At 44.4% G+C, this 19,094-nt stretch overlaps 1 protein-coding gene across 2 annotated transcripts in view; it reads right to left on the reverse strand.

Annotated features, from left to right (window-relative positions):
* Positions 1–19,094, reverse strand: part of MXI1 (MAX interactor 1, dimerization protein) — a 90,171-nt gene that overhangs the window by 15,510 nt on the left and 55,567 nt on the right. For both annotated transcript variants that reach the window (XM_073354398.1, XM_073354399.1), the window contains exon 4: positions 339–453. In XM_073354398.1, coding sequence (XP_073210499.1) covers positions 339–453 — 115 coding nt within the window. The remainder of the gene's footprint in view (positions 1–338; positions 454–19,094) is intronic.

Raw genomic sequence — 19,094 nt, forward strand, 5'->3', positions numbered from 1 at the left:
GGAGTGACAGAAGTTACATTTTCCATCAAATTGCAGCCCCTCAATCACATTAGATGTGTTTCTACTTTAAAAAAAGAGCAAGATCTGCTACTGTCTTCCCCCATCATAATACAGAACAGGATTCCCACTCCCCAAATCAATAATTTCCAGAGTTAACAGAGTTTATTATGGACCCTCCGAATAACACATGTTGTAATAATGATGGAGGATTTAACAGAAGGAGCAATGCATTTGAGAGGTGTTAGTCTCCGGGAGAGCAGATTTAACTCTGGACAGTGGGTGAGTGACTGGTGCAGTTAGAAACAGCATCTGGGAAGCCTGGGAAAAGCAGTGCTTACCTTAATGTGTGCTTTGGCTTTGTTAAGCAGCCCAAGCGTTGTGTGCCGGGTGCAGTCTGGCCCTAGTGGTATCAGAACCTTTAAACGTTCTAAGCACAGGCGTAGATGAGCACGTCTGGAGGAGGAGAGAGACACTGATTAGGAGTTTCAGCCTTATAAAGGACAAAAATCAAACTCATTTCCCCCCCAAGCAGGCTCAATTTTCCACACATCACCCTGTTTCCTTCAGATACTTTATGCCCTGCCATTAAATGTTTACACTGTAAACACTAGTCACTCAACAACATTAGCTCTATTGCTAACCTCTGACAGACAGTTTATTTCCTGGCACTCACACCTGATAACCTGTCTCGGCTGGATGAACGCTGGGGAGGAAAAATGCACTGAGGCAATGGTTGTGTGTTTGGTTTCACATAACTTCAAGCTGCCAGCTATTTGCAGCCTACTACACTATGTAGAGTTTTATATCAAGGCACTTTCAAGTGTCCAGTGGCGTTTACACACTAGCACATTACTGGTTAAGGGAAAAACCTAACATTATATATTGTGCTATGTAACATTCACTGCCCATCTTCCTCTTTTTCCAGCCATATGAGGCAAAAAGGAAGCCTAACTGACTGCAGCAAACTCCTTACCGCAAAGTATCTGAATTACACCTCACACTCATTAAAGGATCAGATTTGCACTCTTTGGGCATTCTGACTGCAAGGAACGCAGGGCTGCATATTTCCTAGCCCGGTGTTTGAACTCGAGGTGTTAACACAGGTTCTCTGGGAGCAGAGAACCATGGCCTATTTGTGCTTCCACTCCTTGTACTATATTCTACAATAACAACCCCAAACACCACAGTACTACTGGACTATTTTGTTTTGGACCATTATTACAGAACACTGTAGTTTGGTTTGTTTTTTTAAATATGGGAAACTGCTCAGAGAGCAATCTAGAAATATAACCCCACTCAGACACCACAGTAAAACCAGTTCTGTTTTCGCCCATTCTGTATTATGTATTCAGTAATTAACATTAGATTTATGGAACACAGTAAAGTTTTTTTCCAGACTCTACATTAATGATTTATGTCTGAATTTGTAATCCCAATCAATAGCACAATGACATCAGACGATCAGCCTATACTCAAGGTATCCCAGCGCAAAAGGTTCTTGAAAGCCTTTACCAGGCCCGTTCAGACACAAAGGGACGGAATCTAAACTCAGTCCATCTGAATGCAGAAAAACAAATTAGTTTGGACGGTTCATTTACATTTTGTATTTGAAATTCACTATTGTTTGCGGTTTGAAAGGGATGGGGAGAGGAGTCTGTAATCATGCAATTATGTCACTGACAAGCAAGGATGATTAAGGGTAAAGGGGTCAGGGGTTTAGCTGATGAACTGTCAGTACAAGAGCAGCACCCACTACAGTTCAGGGTTTGTCAGTGTTTCCATTATAAAAACCTCTTACAAAAGGGCTATAATTCAGCTGCAGTAGCTGCCTCAGGGCTGAAATTTGGGCTTTGGCTGAGAAATTTGTGTTTTTAATGAAATATTTATTAAGTGATTTGGTTTTTAAAGTGTCAAACATAAAAAAAACCCAAACCATGTCAATGGCACCCTCCCACTCAGCTTTTTCTACAATGAAACCCGCTAGCATTTAATCCTTATTGCTGACTAAGAGCTTTCACTACTTGGGAAAACCAATTTCAGTTGACAGCCATTTCGTGTAGGTAAACAGCTCTGGGCATGGTCAGCAACAGGTGCTCTGCTAATCACATTACAAGGACGTTTCGACCCAACGCTGAGCAAATCTGCAATGTAAGGATCAGCGGGACTTGAACCTGGGCCTGCAGGCAGCTCACGCTGGCACAAGTCTGTAACCTGACTTGACTGTTTCCAGCGACCCACAACCCACAGAGGTTGTACCACCACAGGAAGTTCCACCTCGAGCGATCTGACTGACAGTTGTCTTAGCAATCCCCGTGTCATAAATATAAAGGGAAGGGTAAACCCCTTTGAAATCCCTCCTGGCCAGGGGAAAGCTCCTCTCACCTGTAAAGGGTTAAGAAGCTAAAGGTAACCTCGCTGGCACCTGACCAAAATGACCAATGAGGAGACAAGATACTTTCAAAAGCTGGGAGGAGGGAGAGAAACAAAGGGTCTGTGTCTGTCTGTATGCTGGTTTCTGCCAGGGATAGACCAGGAATGGAGCCTTAGAACTTTTAGTAAGTAATCTAGCTAGGTATGTGTTAGATTATGATTTCTTTAAATGGCTGAGAAAAGAATTGTGCTGAATAGAATAACTATTTCTGTCTGTGTATCTTTTTTGTAACTTAAAGTTTTGCCTAGAGGGGTTCTCTATGTTTTTGAATCTAATTACCCTGTAAGATATCTACCATCCTGACTTTACAGGGGGGATTTCTTTATTTCTATTTACTTCTATTTTTTATTAAAAGTCTTCTTGTAAAACACTGAATGCTTTTTCATTGTTCTCAGATCCAAGGGTCTGGGTCTGTGGTCACCTATGCAAATTGGTGAGGCTTTTTATCCAACATTTCCCAGGAAAGGGGGGGTGCAAGTGTTGGGAGGATTGTTCATTGTTCTTAAGATCCAAGGGTCTGGGTCTGTAGTCACCTAGGCAAATTGGTGAGGCTTTTTACCAAACCTTGTCCAGGAAGTGGGGTGCAAGGTTTTGGGAAGTATTTGGGGGGGGAAGGACGCGTCCAAACAGCTCTTCCCCAGTAACCAGTATCAGTTTGGTGGTGGTAGCAGCCAGTCCAAGGATAACGGGTGTAATATTTTGTACCCTGGGGAAGTTTTGACCTAAGCTGGTAAAGATAAGCTTAGGAGGTTTTTCATGCAGGTCCCCACATCTGTACCCTAGAGTTCAGAGTGGGGGAGGAACCTTGACACCCCGATTGGCTCCTTGACACCTATATAAGTCTATGGGGTGTACCAGGAAGTGTTCAGGCAACAATGTGGATCCCCAGATAGTGACCATGACAGCCCCATATCTCTGCCTCTGAGCTCCCGGTATTGACCTTGGCTCCAAATTGGATCTGGACTCCCGACTGACCCCTGGAATGCCAACACTGACCCTGATACCAGGTACTGACCCTCAGCCTGATTCCTGACCTTGTCTCTGGCTCTCACCCTCAGCTTTACTCTTGACTACAAGCCTGACCCTGACTGCGGACTTCTACACTCCCACCACTAGTCCTGCCTACCTTTCTCCAGGATCCTGACACGAACAGGTTGGGAAATAGACTTCTGTTTAGTTTGGCATCCGGAAGTCTGAATTCTGACCTGAAGCTCCTGCAAACTAGCTCGTTGTTTGAGTCCACAAAACTGGGCTGGACATTTTGCAAGACACCAGCCTCTCAGGAGTCGTCAATCACTGCCATTTCCTGTTACAGCTGGAAAAGCTCAGAACGGCCTCCCTCATAGCATTTCACCACTGCACCAGAAAGGAAGGGTGGCTTTGTAACTAAGGCACTGGACTGGGACTCAGGGGAGACAGAGTTGATTTCTCCTTGTCTCCACTGTAGCGTTAGGTTGAGTTATCTACACTTGAATTAACTCCTCTCGAGTGAGCCTAGTTCGACTGAGAACGAACCCACCACAAAATGGCCCTGGAGCTGCAGGGTGATTGGATTAGCAGCAGGGAGGGTTTGCATTAGCAATACAGAGTAGCCATGTCCCCACTGCAGTACTAGCTCCAACATAAGCAGCATCTGAGCTTCAATCCATCCCCCACAACGGGCGAGGCAAGTTGAGGTGAAAGCACCAGTGAGAGATGTGCGTGTGTGGATGGGAATCAGGTTAGGGGCAACACTGAAGTTAGACCTCAAGCCCACAAGGCAGTGAAGACAGGTCTCTCTGTGCTTTCCCACGGGGATAATACTACTTCCTTTCTCCCATCTTTTACTCATCTTTATCTATTTGGATTGTAAACTCTTCTGGGCAGGGACTATGGGCTAGTCTACACATCAAAGACCTTTCTCAGTACACCTATACCAACAAAGGCTCTTCATGGGGATACAGATTATACCAGCAAAAGGAGTTATTTTGCCATTATAGGTAAACCACCTCCGCAAACAACATAAGCTATACCAACAAAATGGCTCCTTTGTTGGCATACACTGCAGCTACGTGGAGTATAGGGGGAGGGCATGCTGACATAGCTATGCAGGAAAACCTTGGTAGTTTATATCCAGCCTCTCTCCCCCATGTCTCTGTACAGAGCCTAGCAAAAATGGGCCCCAATCTTGGTTGGGATTATATGTGGAGTTATCAAAACTGAGGTAACACCAATTGCTACCACCTCTGGTTCCATTCCTAACAGAAACCTGAGGTCACTGTCCCAGAACAAGGATGATTCTCGATCAGAGGTGGGAAAACTATAGCCCGTGGGACCGTCTGGCCCGGCCCTTGATCTCCCGGCCGGGGAGGCTAGTCCCTGGCCCTTCCCCCACAGCCTCAGCACGCTGCACCGCCAGCGCGGGAAGGGGCTGCACTGCAGGGGCAGGGGAGAGCAGGAAGGGAGGCTCACCTACAACCTCAGGGGAGCAGGTGGGCGGTGTGGGTGGTGGAAGTGTGGCAAACGCGGGCGGAGGACTCAGGAGGAGCACCAGGCGGCCTTGCTGCCGGCCAGAGAGAAGTGGAGCTTTGAAGGGGAAACCGCCGCTTCTCTCTGGCTGCACGGCTGCCCCTGCTCCTCCTGAGTCCTCTGCCCATGTTTGCAGGGCTACATTCTGAAAGGGGCTTTGGGGGGGTTGGATAGGGGGTGGGGTTCCGGGGGTCCTGTCAAGGGGCAGGGGTGTGGATAGGGGTTGGAGCCCCGGGGGGGCGGTCAGGGGCAGGGGGTCCCAGGAGGGGACAGTCAGGGGACAAGGAGTAGGGGGGGTTGGATGGGTCAGAGGTTCTGAGGGGGGCAGTCAGGGTGCAGGAAGTGGGAGGGGGCGGATAGGGTTAGGGTTTGGAGAGGCACAACCCTCCCTACAGTTTTGGAACCCCGATGTAGCCCTCAGGCCAAAAAGTTTGCCCACCCCTGTTCTAGATGGTTTACCCACCACAGCTTAGCACGCACAGCTGGACCTGTCCAGGTTGCCACACAAACTTTGTGGTATGCATCGTTCCTTACCATGCCTGGGGAGGTTTGTGTTCTAAACCCCACTTTCTTTTTTTTTTTTTAAATTGCTAGGGTGAACCTAGGAAAACACTGTAGAACCGTTCTAGGAACTAGTGATGAGCGTAGACACACAAACTTAGAACATGTACCAGGCAACTGCCTCAGTACCAGAGACTTCTAATGGCTGGGAACAGGATATTAATGTTTGGCTTCTTAATAACCAGTGAATTTCAGGAGCTCTCAAACAGGCCTTGGCATGATATACCATGGCTGTTAGTAGGGGGAAAAAAGAATTACACAAAATTAAGCAATGTAAAAAAATCTCAAAGCCATGGACATTGAGATGTCAACTTTTTCATTTCTTTCTGCCCAAGAACGGTGGAACACAAATGAAAGCAGCTGCTGTTTGGAGACCTTTACAAAGTCTTATGTGGGAGAAAGCAGTCTGAGGACCTGTCCACATGAAAAAAGTTACACTTGGATAATGAAGAGGGTGCCAATGTAAAGCAACCGAGTCAAACTGGTGCAAAAGGTTCATAGGTCTTTTTAAAATTGGCTTCTTCTGGTTTAACTTGAGTCAGTTAGGAACAGGTTTAACTGAACTCCTATATTTATATTTAACTCAGGCCTGGTTGACACACAGGTTTTGTACCAGTAGAACTGAAAGTTAAACCAGTATAACTCCTAGTATAGATGCATGTATACTGGTAAGAGGTGCTAATACCAGCATAGTTTATTCCCCTCTTTCCTATGGGAACAGTAATCTTGGTGTAAAGCACCAAAATACAGATATTGCTGCATCACACGAGTCGGTTGCATTGTACACTAGCACAGTTAAAGCACTAGAGTTTGTGTATGTGAACAAGACCTCAATCAATTTAAAACTGATTTAAGTTACACTGTGCAGCTGCCCCATGTAGACAAGCCCTTAGTCTCAACAGACCAATTGTTCCCACTTCTGGAGGGAGAGGGCCCCTTTTTTCAACCAAGTATTTCCACTCCAGCCCACCTCTTCTAGCCCAGCACATTTTAATGGGGTTTAAAGGACGTGTCTGTTTTTTCTCCCCAAATATCTTGCATTTCAGCTTTCAAATGTTGGCAGGTGCATAACCTCTTAAGTATTTTTGGCTTCTATGGGCTGAAGTCAAGCTGATCACTGATGTTAATTAAGCCACAAAGTGTGAAAGCAGCTCTGATTCATTGATGGGAGGCTAAATGTCACACAGAAATCAACTTCTATCAAAGCCCAACTTTTATCAAAGCAGGAAACTGACCAGCTGAGCTAAAATTCCTTGGCAAACAGAGTTTACAGGTGTCAATGGCCAATCTACAGTCCCTTAACAAAAAGTCCTGGCGTTTTACCTTGGCAGTTATAATCCCATAGTCTAGACAAAGTTATGCGTCTCCTTCCCCTTAATCTACCTGGTGCTTTACTGTAAGGTGGCTTTAACATAGCTTCAGGCTCCCTGGCACTTAGTGAAAATACCAGTACTGTCCAAACTTCACACAAGAAAGCCACACGACTTTACATCTAGACCACTGGATCATGCTAATAACTGGAAAAAAAAAAAGGTCTAGAAGCACGACAGTTTTATAAAGGGAGAATTAATTTACAATCAGAGGGAAAGGGGCCCCCATTCCAGCCCCCTCGAATCCTTAGGGCATTAGAAGACGGAGATAAATCAGCTTTCAGGGACTGCCAGTTTCAAAGTAGATCTGAGCACATGTGCACTTGTTGCAGGAGTGACAAGTAAAAGTGGAGAAGTGGGGGCAGGATGGGCAGAATCTTCATAGTCACTCCCATCCCTAGGAAGGAAAGATGCTTCAGAAAACAGGGCTACCACAAAGGTTTCTACTCCCTGAGCATAAAAAGTGATAATAGACATGCCAAAGCCCTGACCCTGTGCCAGGATGAATGCATGAGTATGTGAAGACGGGGGCTTTCTACTCTTCCTTAACCAGCTGGCTGTTTCCCCTTCATTCCGGTCTATTCTGGGGGACACGGGGAGGCCCACAGGGTGCAATTGTTTGTCTCACACAGGGACAGCCAGCGGATGGTTTGGATTTGTCTGGCTGGACAAACCATGACTCCTGGGAAGGAGGAGCTGAGTGCTGGGAGGATGGAGGGCTGTGGAACTTGGAGCCTCAAATGCTTCTTTGCTTGGCCCAGAAAAAGCACAGGGCAACATTGCAGCTTACTTTGCAGGCTGGAAACACTGGCCTCGTTAGAGCTACAGCCCACAGAGGGGGGCTGTTTGCCTTACCTTTTCCCTTTCAATATGTTGGGTCAAATTCAGCCCTGCCAACTCCACTAAATTCAACCAACTCTACCGTTGCTGTATTCAGAGGAGCTGCACCCGACTACATCAGGGCCGAAGCTGGCCCGTTGTGGTCCTCTTGTGCAACTGTTACGTGTAAAGAAAGCTAATAATGGAATAGCTGGGGCTCAAGTATCAAAAGCCTGGCCTGACAGGCTGCAGCCCTGGGCCGGGATGTGCTGCTGGAGTGGGAATGCCAGAGTCAGAGGATAGTGCCTTTCTCAGACTCATTAAGAGTGAAATTCACCCTGGCTGCAGAGGGACTGGCACAGAAAGGATTCTCTCCTCCCACTGCCAGTGGGGAGATCTACAATAGCCCCGAACTGTCCAGTGCAGAGATTTCTGGATAGGAGGAAGAGGGGCCAAGGAACAAATCCAGTAAAGCTCCAAAGCCCTGCATATATGTTACTGGAGCCTACTGGGGGGAGTATTAGCGACAGAGGGGCTGCAATGGGTAGTGGTGTGCATACGCACGTATTCCCATTCCTTTCCCCCCTCGTTAAGTGGCTTTCACAAAGGCAGGGAGAGTTTCACCCTCAAAGCTGATTGGATTTGGATTGGTATTTCACCCCTCCTTCTCCAAGCTCCAAACCCTCAGGGTAAGTCCCCACCCCCTGCTTTGCTGAGGAGTCAGCCCGCATTCTAAGCGGCCCCCTCCAGACGCAAAGAGAGCGTTCGCCTGTCTGCTGAGGGCTGTAATTTCAGAGCCTGCTCTTTGCAGTTACCAATGACATCACTGTCTCTGATTATATAAAGCTCTGGTGGGAAGCATATATTTATGTGTTTGCTTCATAGCGTCAGTCATCCTGCTGTACAATAGGTGTCCAAGTCCTGCCACGAGAACTGCTCTGCCATTCCTCCCTGACCCAAACCACAGTGTGGGAGAGAGATTTAGGGGCACAAATCTCCAGGTTTCAGGGGATGGGGGTATTTGCTAATACCCTGAGGGGTGGGGGATACAGTTTGACAGACGGCGTTCTGCCCACAGCTTGAAAAGCCCCTCAGGGAAGGCCAGTGAAACTAGTTTGTCCCACACAAACACCTGGGGGACTGAGGGCCAAACACAAGGGCACACCCCATTCCGCCCTATACCCAGAGAGTTGGCAGCCAGGATGGGAAATACTCCTGTTATTCACCTTCACCTGCCTCAGCTCTGTGCGCGCACACAGAAGAGCACATAGGCACTAGAAAACAATCCTCCTTCCCCATAGGTGCGCTACAAGTCTGCTGAGACATGGCCCATGGCCCTGCCCTTATAGGGGTAAGCACAATGGCAGCATCCACTGCAAGGGCTTCCCTCCCGGGGAGCCAGAAGGGAATATTTCAAACGGACTAGTCATGGCAGACACTTGGCAGGGATGGGGCAGATGGATGACCGGTCAGGCTTGCTCCTGAATTTCACCTTGGAACCTGCAGAGGCAGCTTTCAGCCTGGTCTAAGCCAGTCAAAAATGGGCTGCAAGAAAATCTTTTACTTGCAGCCCCTGTACAACTCCACCCACAAGAGCCAGGCCTGGACTTTTTACGTGAGGTCTTCAGCAGGCCTCTGGCAATAGCTTCTCCCTGGCGTGGCCTGGAAGCTGTAAGTACTGCAGACGCACCAGGTCAGCTATATCTAACTCCATGCCTCCCATTTGGCAATCACTCTGAAAGCTACTGGACGCTATGAGGGCAGGTGCTTTAGAAACCCCAGAATGCACTGGTACGTGTGGACAGTTCCAACAAAACCAGAGTGCCGGTGCAGATGTGATATGGACAAGCAAGGCAATCTGCTATATCAGGCATCTACATCCCTGCGATGGGCTCCTGGAGTTGGGCCTGATTCAACTCCCAGTGAAGTCAACAAAAAGACTCTCCTTGAATTTTCTGGGTGCCAGGTCAGGCCCTTACTGTAGATACACCCGCCTTTACTTGTGCACATTTTTCCTTTTCATTACGGGGGGGAGGGAGGGCTATACAGGACAGAAATGGATAAAATAAAATTACCCTCCATTGAGGCCCTGATCCTGCAAAGTAGTTAAGGACATGCTTAACTCTAAGTCCTCAGGCAGTATCATTGAAGTCAATGGGACTACTCATGCTTTAAGTTAAGCATATGCTTCTGTACTTTGCTAAACCAGGGCCTGAACTCTTTCAATAAACAGAGAGACCTGGAAGAGGCTACAGGCAAACCTCCTTGGAAAAGCCACATCTCACTCATGGAAGGAAAGGAGCCAGCAAAGGAGTAACTTTCTAGAAAGCAAATTATTTCCAAAATGTTGGATTGCATTTTCTTTTTATAAGAATTAGACAACAGCGATAAGTGAAAAAGCCAATTTTCAGTTACCAGCAGATCCCTACCACCCTACTTCAACAAAGCACTTTAGTTCATTCTTCACATTAAGCACATGCTCAAGTCTTTTTGAGGCTGAATCAGGAGCCTGCTCCTTTAAAAAAAAAAAAAAAAAAGGAGAAGGATCTCCGTGTGGAAGTGCAAAAATAATTTTATCCCCTCTCTTATCAAGGAGATGGTCTTATCAAGGTCTAATTTAACCATGAAATTTGAAACCAGCAACTTTGCTTGGATTTCACTGTTAACAGCTTGTTTAAAAAATTCAAGAGGGAGATCACTGTTTAAAGAAAACAATTCCAGGAAAATGGAAGTGACCCTGTATCAATAATTCATCAGAAGACAATGATTTTGAGAAGAAGTAACGAGAAGCATATGCATAAACTGGGGAAGGGGGGAAATAGAGTTTCTTTCTGTAAACAATTCATAGGTCATATGTCTACTTATCTTTTATAGCCATCACATGACAATGTTTTTCCTCTACTCTTGCCTCTAACCCAAAAGAGAACTATCCCTCCCCCTATAGCCCCAACAACCTAACACCTATTGGCTGGTGCAGTTTCAGAGCTCCTCTTTATTGGATGCTTCATCCTTTAGCAGAGGAAAGAAGAAATCTAAGATTTTGCCAAATAACTAAATCTGAAATTGAAGGCAGTCAAGTGCTGGGGCCTGTATTTTCTTTGCTGCAGAGTGTTATGTAATTGCTCCAAGCCCTTGAGCCATGCACAGTAAAGCTGCCATGGCATACAGCCAGTTTTCAATAACTCCACACACACAATTCCACATGATGGCCGCTGGCACCTTACCCTACACTTGATTTTTTTTTTTTTTTTTAAAGAGACACTCTGGTTCAGAAGCATATACTTAAAAACAAAACAAAAAATTCTTCACTTGTGTTACTAGATCTTTTAAACAAAAAGAAAAGATTAAAAATACCCTCATCTACTTCTCACTATTCACCCTGACTGTTTATCTTCTGTGTTTCACTCAGACAGGGATGAGGAAGACAGACTTAGTCAATTTCACTTCTGTTTCAAGTCAGTTTCACTTGCCAGTTCCCATGCATTAGGAACAGTGGTGCTATGTGTTTGGGTTGCAAACTCTCCACCGGAGTGTGCAAATTGTTATATCTATATATAGATATCTATTTATCTGCTGGTCTAATGTTTTATAAAAGCTTTTTGTTGTACAAAAACAAAAACTAAACCCGAAACAAATAAAGCATCTCCATAGGCCAAATTTTCAGCCTGGTCTTAACTAGACCTCATTTGCATGCACAAATAATCAATGTAGATGAGTATGTACCTGACTGTAACTGCATATAGGGGGCAAGGTAAAACTAAGTGCAAAAGAAGTGGCCAGTCTATGAAAGCCAGGCCTTGTGACTTTCCTCTTCTTTCTTAGAAGTAACGTTAAGCCTACCAGGGAGATTATTATTTGTACAGGGCCCTGAGTTCAGTTAGATATTACCGAAATACCAACAGTAATAACAATACTTAGTACACTTTAGGAAACAATGTACGTTCTATCCATTGTAAACATATGGGACTATTTGACAGATCACTGAGATCAGCAAGATAGAAGCTGTCAATACAAGGGTCAATTCCATAGCTGTTTAGTTTCCTTAATTCCACAGCTGATACAGAATGTTTACAATGCCAGACACATAACAGCTTCAAAAAACAGAATTAGTTTCCTCCAGAAAAAAGGAAAGTCCATTCAACTACTATAGAAGAGAGCAGCACCTAATACAAATCCTTACTATTCAAACCCCAGAGAGACGATTCAGAAACCTTTGGTATTTGGTCCAGCAGGGCTTCTTTCAGGATTTGGCACCTGAAGCAGAAACTCTGCCCCTGGCCTCAACTTCAGTACCAGAAGGAGTCCCACACAGCCCCAAAGTGGCTGGGAAGGGGTCATGATCAGGCCAGGCAAAGAATTTGTATAATCGAACAGTTTCTATTGCCCTCTAATCAATCTTCTGCAGAGATAAACATCTCACTGACTTGAGTCTGGGAAGATCTACAAGTCCTTAGGAGTTGATAGATTCAAGAACAGACCACACAGATATTCTTGCTGTGTGTTTTGTTTTCAATTAACAACAAAATAAAAGATGAAATAGAATAAAACACACCAATAGCAGTCACAAACCATACATCCAGGTTTGTTCTCTCTATCTTTAAAATAGCTCATGCAGGTCTTTCCTCAACTCGGAGATCTGTCTGGTATACAGTTGCCAATTTTGGTTGGATGTATTTCTGGAGGTTTCATTCCTTTTTCTTTAATTCCTAGAGACTCCAGGACAATCCTGGAGGGTTAGCAACTCTAGGTTGGTATTACGTTTTCATACTCATGTGACCATGCTTTTCAGGGTCCAAGACAAACCCCAGGGCAGACTTGAGTAGGGTACAAAAGTCTAGGAAGTTTATCAAGGCAATTCCCTACACTGCCCCTGGGCCTGGGTTTTCTGCAACAGTCTCGTTACCCCCTTAAGCTTGTTCCAGACAGACCAGCAATCCTCCACAGAGTAAATCAAAGAAACAGTCCCCAAACCAAACTCAATAGTCCTGTGCCAGGCCTACCTTCCGCCGGAAGGCTCTGGCAGTTTCTGCAAAGGTTCTGGAATGGTCCTTCTCCCAGGGAGCAAAGGATAGGAAGTCTGTTCTCCTCCCTGGTCAGCCAGCTGCTGCCCCTTCATTACCCAAGTGGGCCCACAGCAACCTGTTAACCCTTGCTGGCTCAGCATGGGGTTGGTATGCCCCATCACAATCCTGAAGAGACTTCCTATCATGCCCTGTTCTTCTAGGGGTATGCACTCCTCACCTGCAGAATCAGAGAAGAAGGGGAAGACCTGACAATTCCTCCAACCCTGCATGGTGAATGCCACTGAAAAACAGATGTGCCTTTTCTCCAGACGGGTAGCTCCAGGACGAACATGGAGAGATCAGACACTCAGGGAAAAATATCCCCACAGGCTCCTCAGCCTGCCCTCCATTGTGCACAGTAATACATTTTGCACACGGGTTCTATTGTTTGGGTGCACAGGTGAATATACCAAGGCCCGATCCAGGCTGGCACACACATGTGGGGCCCTGTTCAGGTGGCATGATTCAAGGCCAAACCACTATGGACGCAGTCATGAACACGTACAGGCTACCTTCTGCAAACATGGTCCACACAGTACTACACCAATCTCAGATGGCACCCATATGTCTGAGATCAAAGTCTGCTTTGCTCTCTGGGTTGAGCCTGTGCTGCATGCCTCCTAGCTCTGCTGAGGAGACAGCACCAGGGCAAGGAGCAGCACGCTTCAGTGGACAGGCGTCAGGAGACCTGGCTTCCATTTGCAGCTCTACCACTGACCCACTGGGTGATTTGGGCAAGTCACTTCACCTCCCGGCATTTCTGTTTCCATCCCACACTTTGTCTGTCCTGCCCATTTGACTGGAAACTCTTCAAGGTAAGGTTTGACTCTTACCATGTGTTCATGCAGTGCCTAGATCTTAGCAGAGGCCTCTCAGTTCTAGTATAGAACAACAGCACTAACAATCCCACCTGTTCAAAAATTATGAGTCAGGACCCAAAAGCCAAGATATTACCTTAAAGAACATGAGACTGTTTTCAAACACATTTAGGGATATTTTTATTTGCCTTGTAGATTCTGAGCTTTTAAGTTGGCTACATAATTTCAAGCTTTTCTTCACAACCAAGAAGATCTGACACTTAAATAAAAGCTGAAATTCTCATGCAATCTCACGATTCCAGCAGCTGAGGCTTGCAGAAAATACACCAAAAAAATTGGAAGACTCATAATAAACTCACAAGATGTGGCAAAAATGATATAAGTAATAAAGGACAATCCTAAAGTGAGGTGCCCTATCCCAGGATAAATCTCTCTAGTTGCAGCAATATGACCACTGATGCTTTTTTACCCTACTTGATTTCTCTTTAGAAACAACAATGTGAAACTTAAATTTAGTTTCAACTCAGTAGAGAAGGCAAGGTATTTTTGCACATTTCACAAACAGAAGGTGAATAGCTCAGTGCAAGTGGGCATCTAGAAAGAGAAGAATCAAAGAAGTTAGAGACTTAAAAAAAGCACTTTTTTCTATTCAGTTCTAATATAAAATTGTTAATGCTTTGTGTTAGAGATGTATGAATAACGGATTTTTAGGTTCACTGACCATTCAAAAAAATTGAAAACAAAATTTGTTTTGACCATTTAAAAACCTTAATTAATTTTATTAAAAAACAAAAGGACATTTTGAAAGCAAAATATTGTTTCAAATAAAAAAAACCCCAAAACCTGATTTTTTTTTTTCTGATTTGCATTTAGATGATTTTTTTTGACCAAATTCAGTGAAACTGACATGAAGTTTGGAAATGTTTCAGGGTCACCAAATCTTACATTTTTTGCTGAAAATTTTTGCCTAGCTGTAGGTTTCAGTTTCTCTCCCCCCGTCCACACAGAGCGTTTCCTCTTCTCTTTGGACGCAGTGGAATTTGAACATCCCTGGAAAGCTTTGGAGAGAAACAGCACATTATAGTGGACATTTTGGAGTGGAGTATATTAATACCATAGCTAAATGTTTTCCAAAAATTGTATACTGAGGGTCTACTAATAATGATCTTGGCCTTTAGCCGCAAAGTGTTTTAATCATTGATTCTGATTAACTGAACTTTAGTGTACTGTGGTGTTGTGCTATACATGATGTTACATGCCAAATTCCTTTTAGGCTCAACTACCCATTACAGTATCCTAAACCCTATAGTAATCATTGGCTCTAAATGCTCACTACATCACATTCTTTTTCTAACCAGAAAACAAGGTCTAGTTCCTGCTGGTATGGTTACATATTGGTAAATCCTGGACAAGACAATGTGGCACTAATCCTTGGTCATGCACTCCTCTGATAATGCAAACATTTTCCAGTGAGGTACTGGGACTATGATACAGTTATATTCAGGTATTTGGCTGGTTTACATGCTGTAGAGGTCTTTATCCTTAAAAAACAAACCACCTTGGAAAGCAAGCATTAAAAGGCAATGTGGAGGCTAACCACGTTAATTACAAAGCCAAGATTAGACTAATAAAATTCTGCCTTTAAGTTAAAAATAGAGGAGTACTCTTTAAATATCCAACTCTGTTTTATGCCCTCATTCTTGCTAATCCCATTATAATCACCCTCCTCAGAATGCACCCAGTGCACCTAGTTGCAAAGCAGGACACTGACAAATGGCAGGAATTTACACCTCTGTTCCACCAGCTGTCCAGCAAGGCATCTGTGCAAGTCTACAGAACGCTGCCAAATCTCAGCAAAGATGAACAACTGACATTCATTAACAAACCATTCTGTCACCTCTGGGCATGCAACTTTACTGCTCAATGAGGTCTCAAAAGTGACAGTGGCCAAGATTTTCAGAAGCAGCTAGTGATTTTGGGTGCCTGATCGGAGAGCCTTTAAAGAGACCTGATTTTTAGATAGTGCTGAGCCCCAGCCCTCTGCAAATCAGGCTCCTTTAAGGTGTCTCAAGTTGGGGCCCCAAAAATGGAGGCACCTAGAATCACTAGTTACTTCTGAAAATCTTGGGTGATGAGCTCTGTGGAGTGACGTGCCAATTTGGGTAAGGAAGAGGCCACCAGTTTGGTACAACCAGCAGTCTCTTTGAAAGGGGCCGAGGACTGCTAGGAGTAAGCATGTTGCCTCTCAGAACTGAAACACATTTTTACTGGTGACCTGTGGAGAGGCTCGAACAGCACCTGTGTCTATCATAACTGATTCAAGTCAATGCTATTAGTCACTTTCCGGAGCACGCTTACTCAGCCATACTAAAAAAGCCCAAACACTGTAAAATCTTCTACAAAACCCACAACACTTCTCGGCTTACTTATTGTCCTGTATTCTCACAGTATTCTCACACGCAGTATTTGTAGTTAGAGTCTAATTTTCTTAAAATTATCAAATTGATCCTGGCATTTTGTGCATAGACATCCAGAAAACACACTCTACACATGCCAGAAGCAAAGCACACACAATACAGACATTATTTCAGACTTTTAAAATAATGTTCTTGTTAAAATCAATTTAAGCAGCAAGGACGTGCTCTCTAACAGATATGTGACTGCTGATGAAAGAATAAAGGCCATCAGCCAATTATTTGGGACAATATATTTCCTGTTTTGTAAATTACAGGTAAGGAATATGCAGAGTATCACAGTTATATAATGCCCTTATATTAAGAGTCAGTCTGTCATATACACAAGCATGTCCAAAAAAAGTTGTGCTATTCTCTGAATTACAAAGCTAATCTACAACTTCGAAAGCCAATATGTTGTTAATGCTCATTAATATGAGACTCAAGATTTACCCCTTCTTTTATGAAACCATATTTGTTCATCTTCAAATGGGGGTGAAAAAAAATCACAATTCTTTGATCAAAATAACTCTACTGGGAATCTCCTCTTCAAAGTTCTTTTCAACTTTCCCTTACGGTACTTGTTGACTATCGGTCTCGTGCCAGTATTTAGTCTTATATGGAGTTTACCACCAGCTTTGGGCTGCATTCCCAAGAAACCTGACTCCAAGGAGACCTGGTCCTGGCGCACCAGGGGCCGCTACCAGCCTCAAACCGTCCACGGACCCCACCCGTTTACCTCTTAATGGTTTCACGCCCTCTTGAACTCTATTGGGAATGTCTGTTTACACCAGTAGTTCTCAAACTGTGGGTCGGGACCACAAAGTGGGTCGCAACTCCGTTTTAATGGGGTTGCCAGGGCTGGCATTAGACTTGCTGGGGCCCGAGGCCAAAGCCTGAGGGCTTTAGCCCTGGGTGGTGGGGCTCAGGTTACAGGCCCCCTGCCTGGGGCTGAAGCCGTGGGGCTTCGGCTTTGACACATACTCCCCAGCCTGGAGCATGAGGCTCAGACTTTGGCTTTGTTTCCCCCCTCCTGTGATGGCGGGGGCTTGGGCAGGCTCATGCTTCAGCCCCGCTCCTGGGATCATGTAGTAAATTTTGTTGTCAGAAGGGGGTCGAGGTGTAATGACGTTTGAGAATCCCTGGTTTACATATAGGGTTTTATACCAGAAGGAAAGCATGTGCTCTTAATCTAACAGCTCTTCACACTGTCAGAAATATTTAGGTAGCCATCAAATATCAACTGTACCATCCAGCTGCAGAGGGCATGCATCTGGAACAGACGAAGCAGTGCATGTAATCTAATCTTGAAGCTGTAAGCCATCCCAGAAAAAAAAAAAAAAAAAAAAAAAGGTTACCAATTAAGAGAAAAGCACCATAAATATAGCAAATGTGTGGTTGAAAAACAGCACTGTAATTGGGCAAAGGGATTTAAAAAGACCCTAATACCATTATCTCCTATTAGCTATAAATTTTTGTAGATGAATTAAATCAATAAAATAATACTGATACTGTATTTAAAAAGTCTGAAAATTCCTCACACTGGGTGCCATGTTCAGTGCTGATGTAAGTTACTGTGCATATTACACAACAGTGGATGCCAAACAGACAAAAAGACATAACAGTGGCAAAGTAGTATACATCGCACCATTTTGGCACTAGATTCTGATCTCATGTACAAGTGTGTAAAGCCTTTGATAGAAACCCCTGTGACTGAGAACATAATCTGGCCCAGTGGATCCAAAAATGCACATTACTTGTTATTCCGTGGGGCCAGTTTCAGATCTGGGTGCTGGTGCAATGGGATCAGTACTCCAAAGAGCTAAATTTGCCACCAAGAGAGTCAGGAACTATATGGATCTAAGTAAAGCTCTCTCTTATTTTACACCAATCTTCTCTTGCACCTTTGACCTGCCAAGGGAATAGCATTAAGTCTGCCTCCTACTATTGCTCCAGCCTCAGAACAATGGAAATGCGTGAAACTGACCATCTGGGAATCATTTTCTTGGGCAACAAGCAAAGAAAATGTACCGATGGGAAGTGAAAATCAGCTGTGTTGACTTTGTTTTTTCAGCTCAACTGGAAGCTCCACAATCCTTCCCATATGATTCAAGGAGTCACTTTATTAAGAACAGATTCTTGCTAGTTGAACCCTAGATCTGCTGTATAAGGTTACTCAAGGCCCTTGTCTCAGGAAGCAATACAGTGAAAGGCCACGGTTCTAATTTCCAAAGAACAAGGACAGCTGTAGTCCACACCACTAACATTTGTGGGAGGATTAGCTGCCACGTGCTCAGTACCCATCCTGCAATGGAAGGATCAGGATTCAATCTGGGAATAAATTAGAAAACGATTTTGGGAAGGAAAAAAAATAAAAAAGGAGCTGTACCATGTAGTCCTTAAGTCTGTTTCTACTTGTTCAGTATCAAACTCTGGGGTAGAACTTATCAAACAAAGCCACATAAGTTACAACTACAGAACTATCTTCAGTAATAAAGCATTACATATTACACACACCCTGTAAAAGTAGAGCACTGGCAAAGCACACTACATACTTCTGTACTGCTCAGGGGAACCTCCCAGTAGTGTTGTTAATTTGGAACACAAAAATACACTATCATTTCCATGCACTGCTTACACTACACCCACTCCCTGCATGTATCTCAACTAAATCTCTCTCTCTCTTTTTTTTTTAATAAAAGAAGCCATTAAGGAATTTTGATTGGAAGTCATCCAGTCAGGAATGGCTTTTCATTCAGTTAGATGTGAGCCTTACTATCATGAAAAACAAAAAACTAATCTCCAAGTGCAGATTCATAGCCTTTCCCAGCAAAAGTCTGACCCGTTTTGCTGCATTCTGATGTGTTTTTAGGCCATGTAAAGTGACAACTCCAAAGAGCAGAATTTTCAGCTGACTGCATAGATAGGAAGGAAGCATAATCTAATGGAATGGGCACTGGGTTCAATTCCCAGCTATGCCACAGACTGCCTATGGGACCTTGGACAAGTCACTTAGCCTTTGTGTGCTTCAGTTCCCCATCTGTAAAATGCAGCTAATACGAATTCCCTAC

This window comes from Lepidochelys kempii, chromosome 7 (assembly GCF_965140265.1).
Source record: "Lepidochelys kempii isolate rLepKem1 chromosome 7, rLepKem1.hap2, whole genome shotgun sequence".
In the NCBI taxonomy this organism is placed as follows: domain Eukaryota; kingdom Metazoa; phylum Chordata; order Testudines; family Cheloniidae; genus Lepidochelys; species Lepidochelys kempii.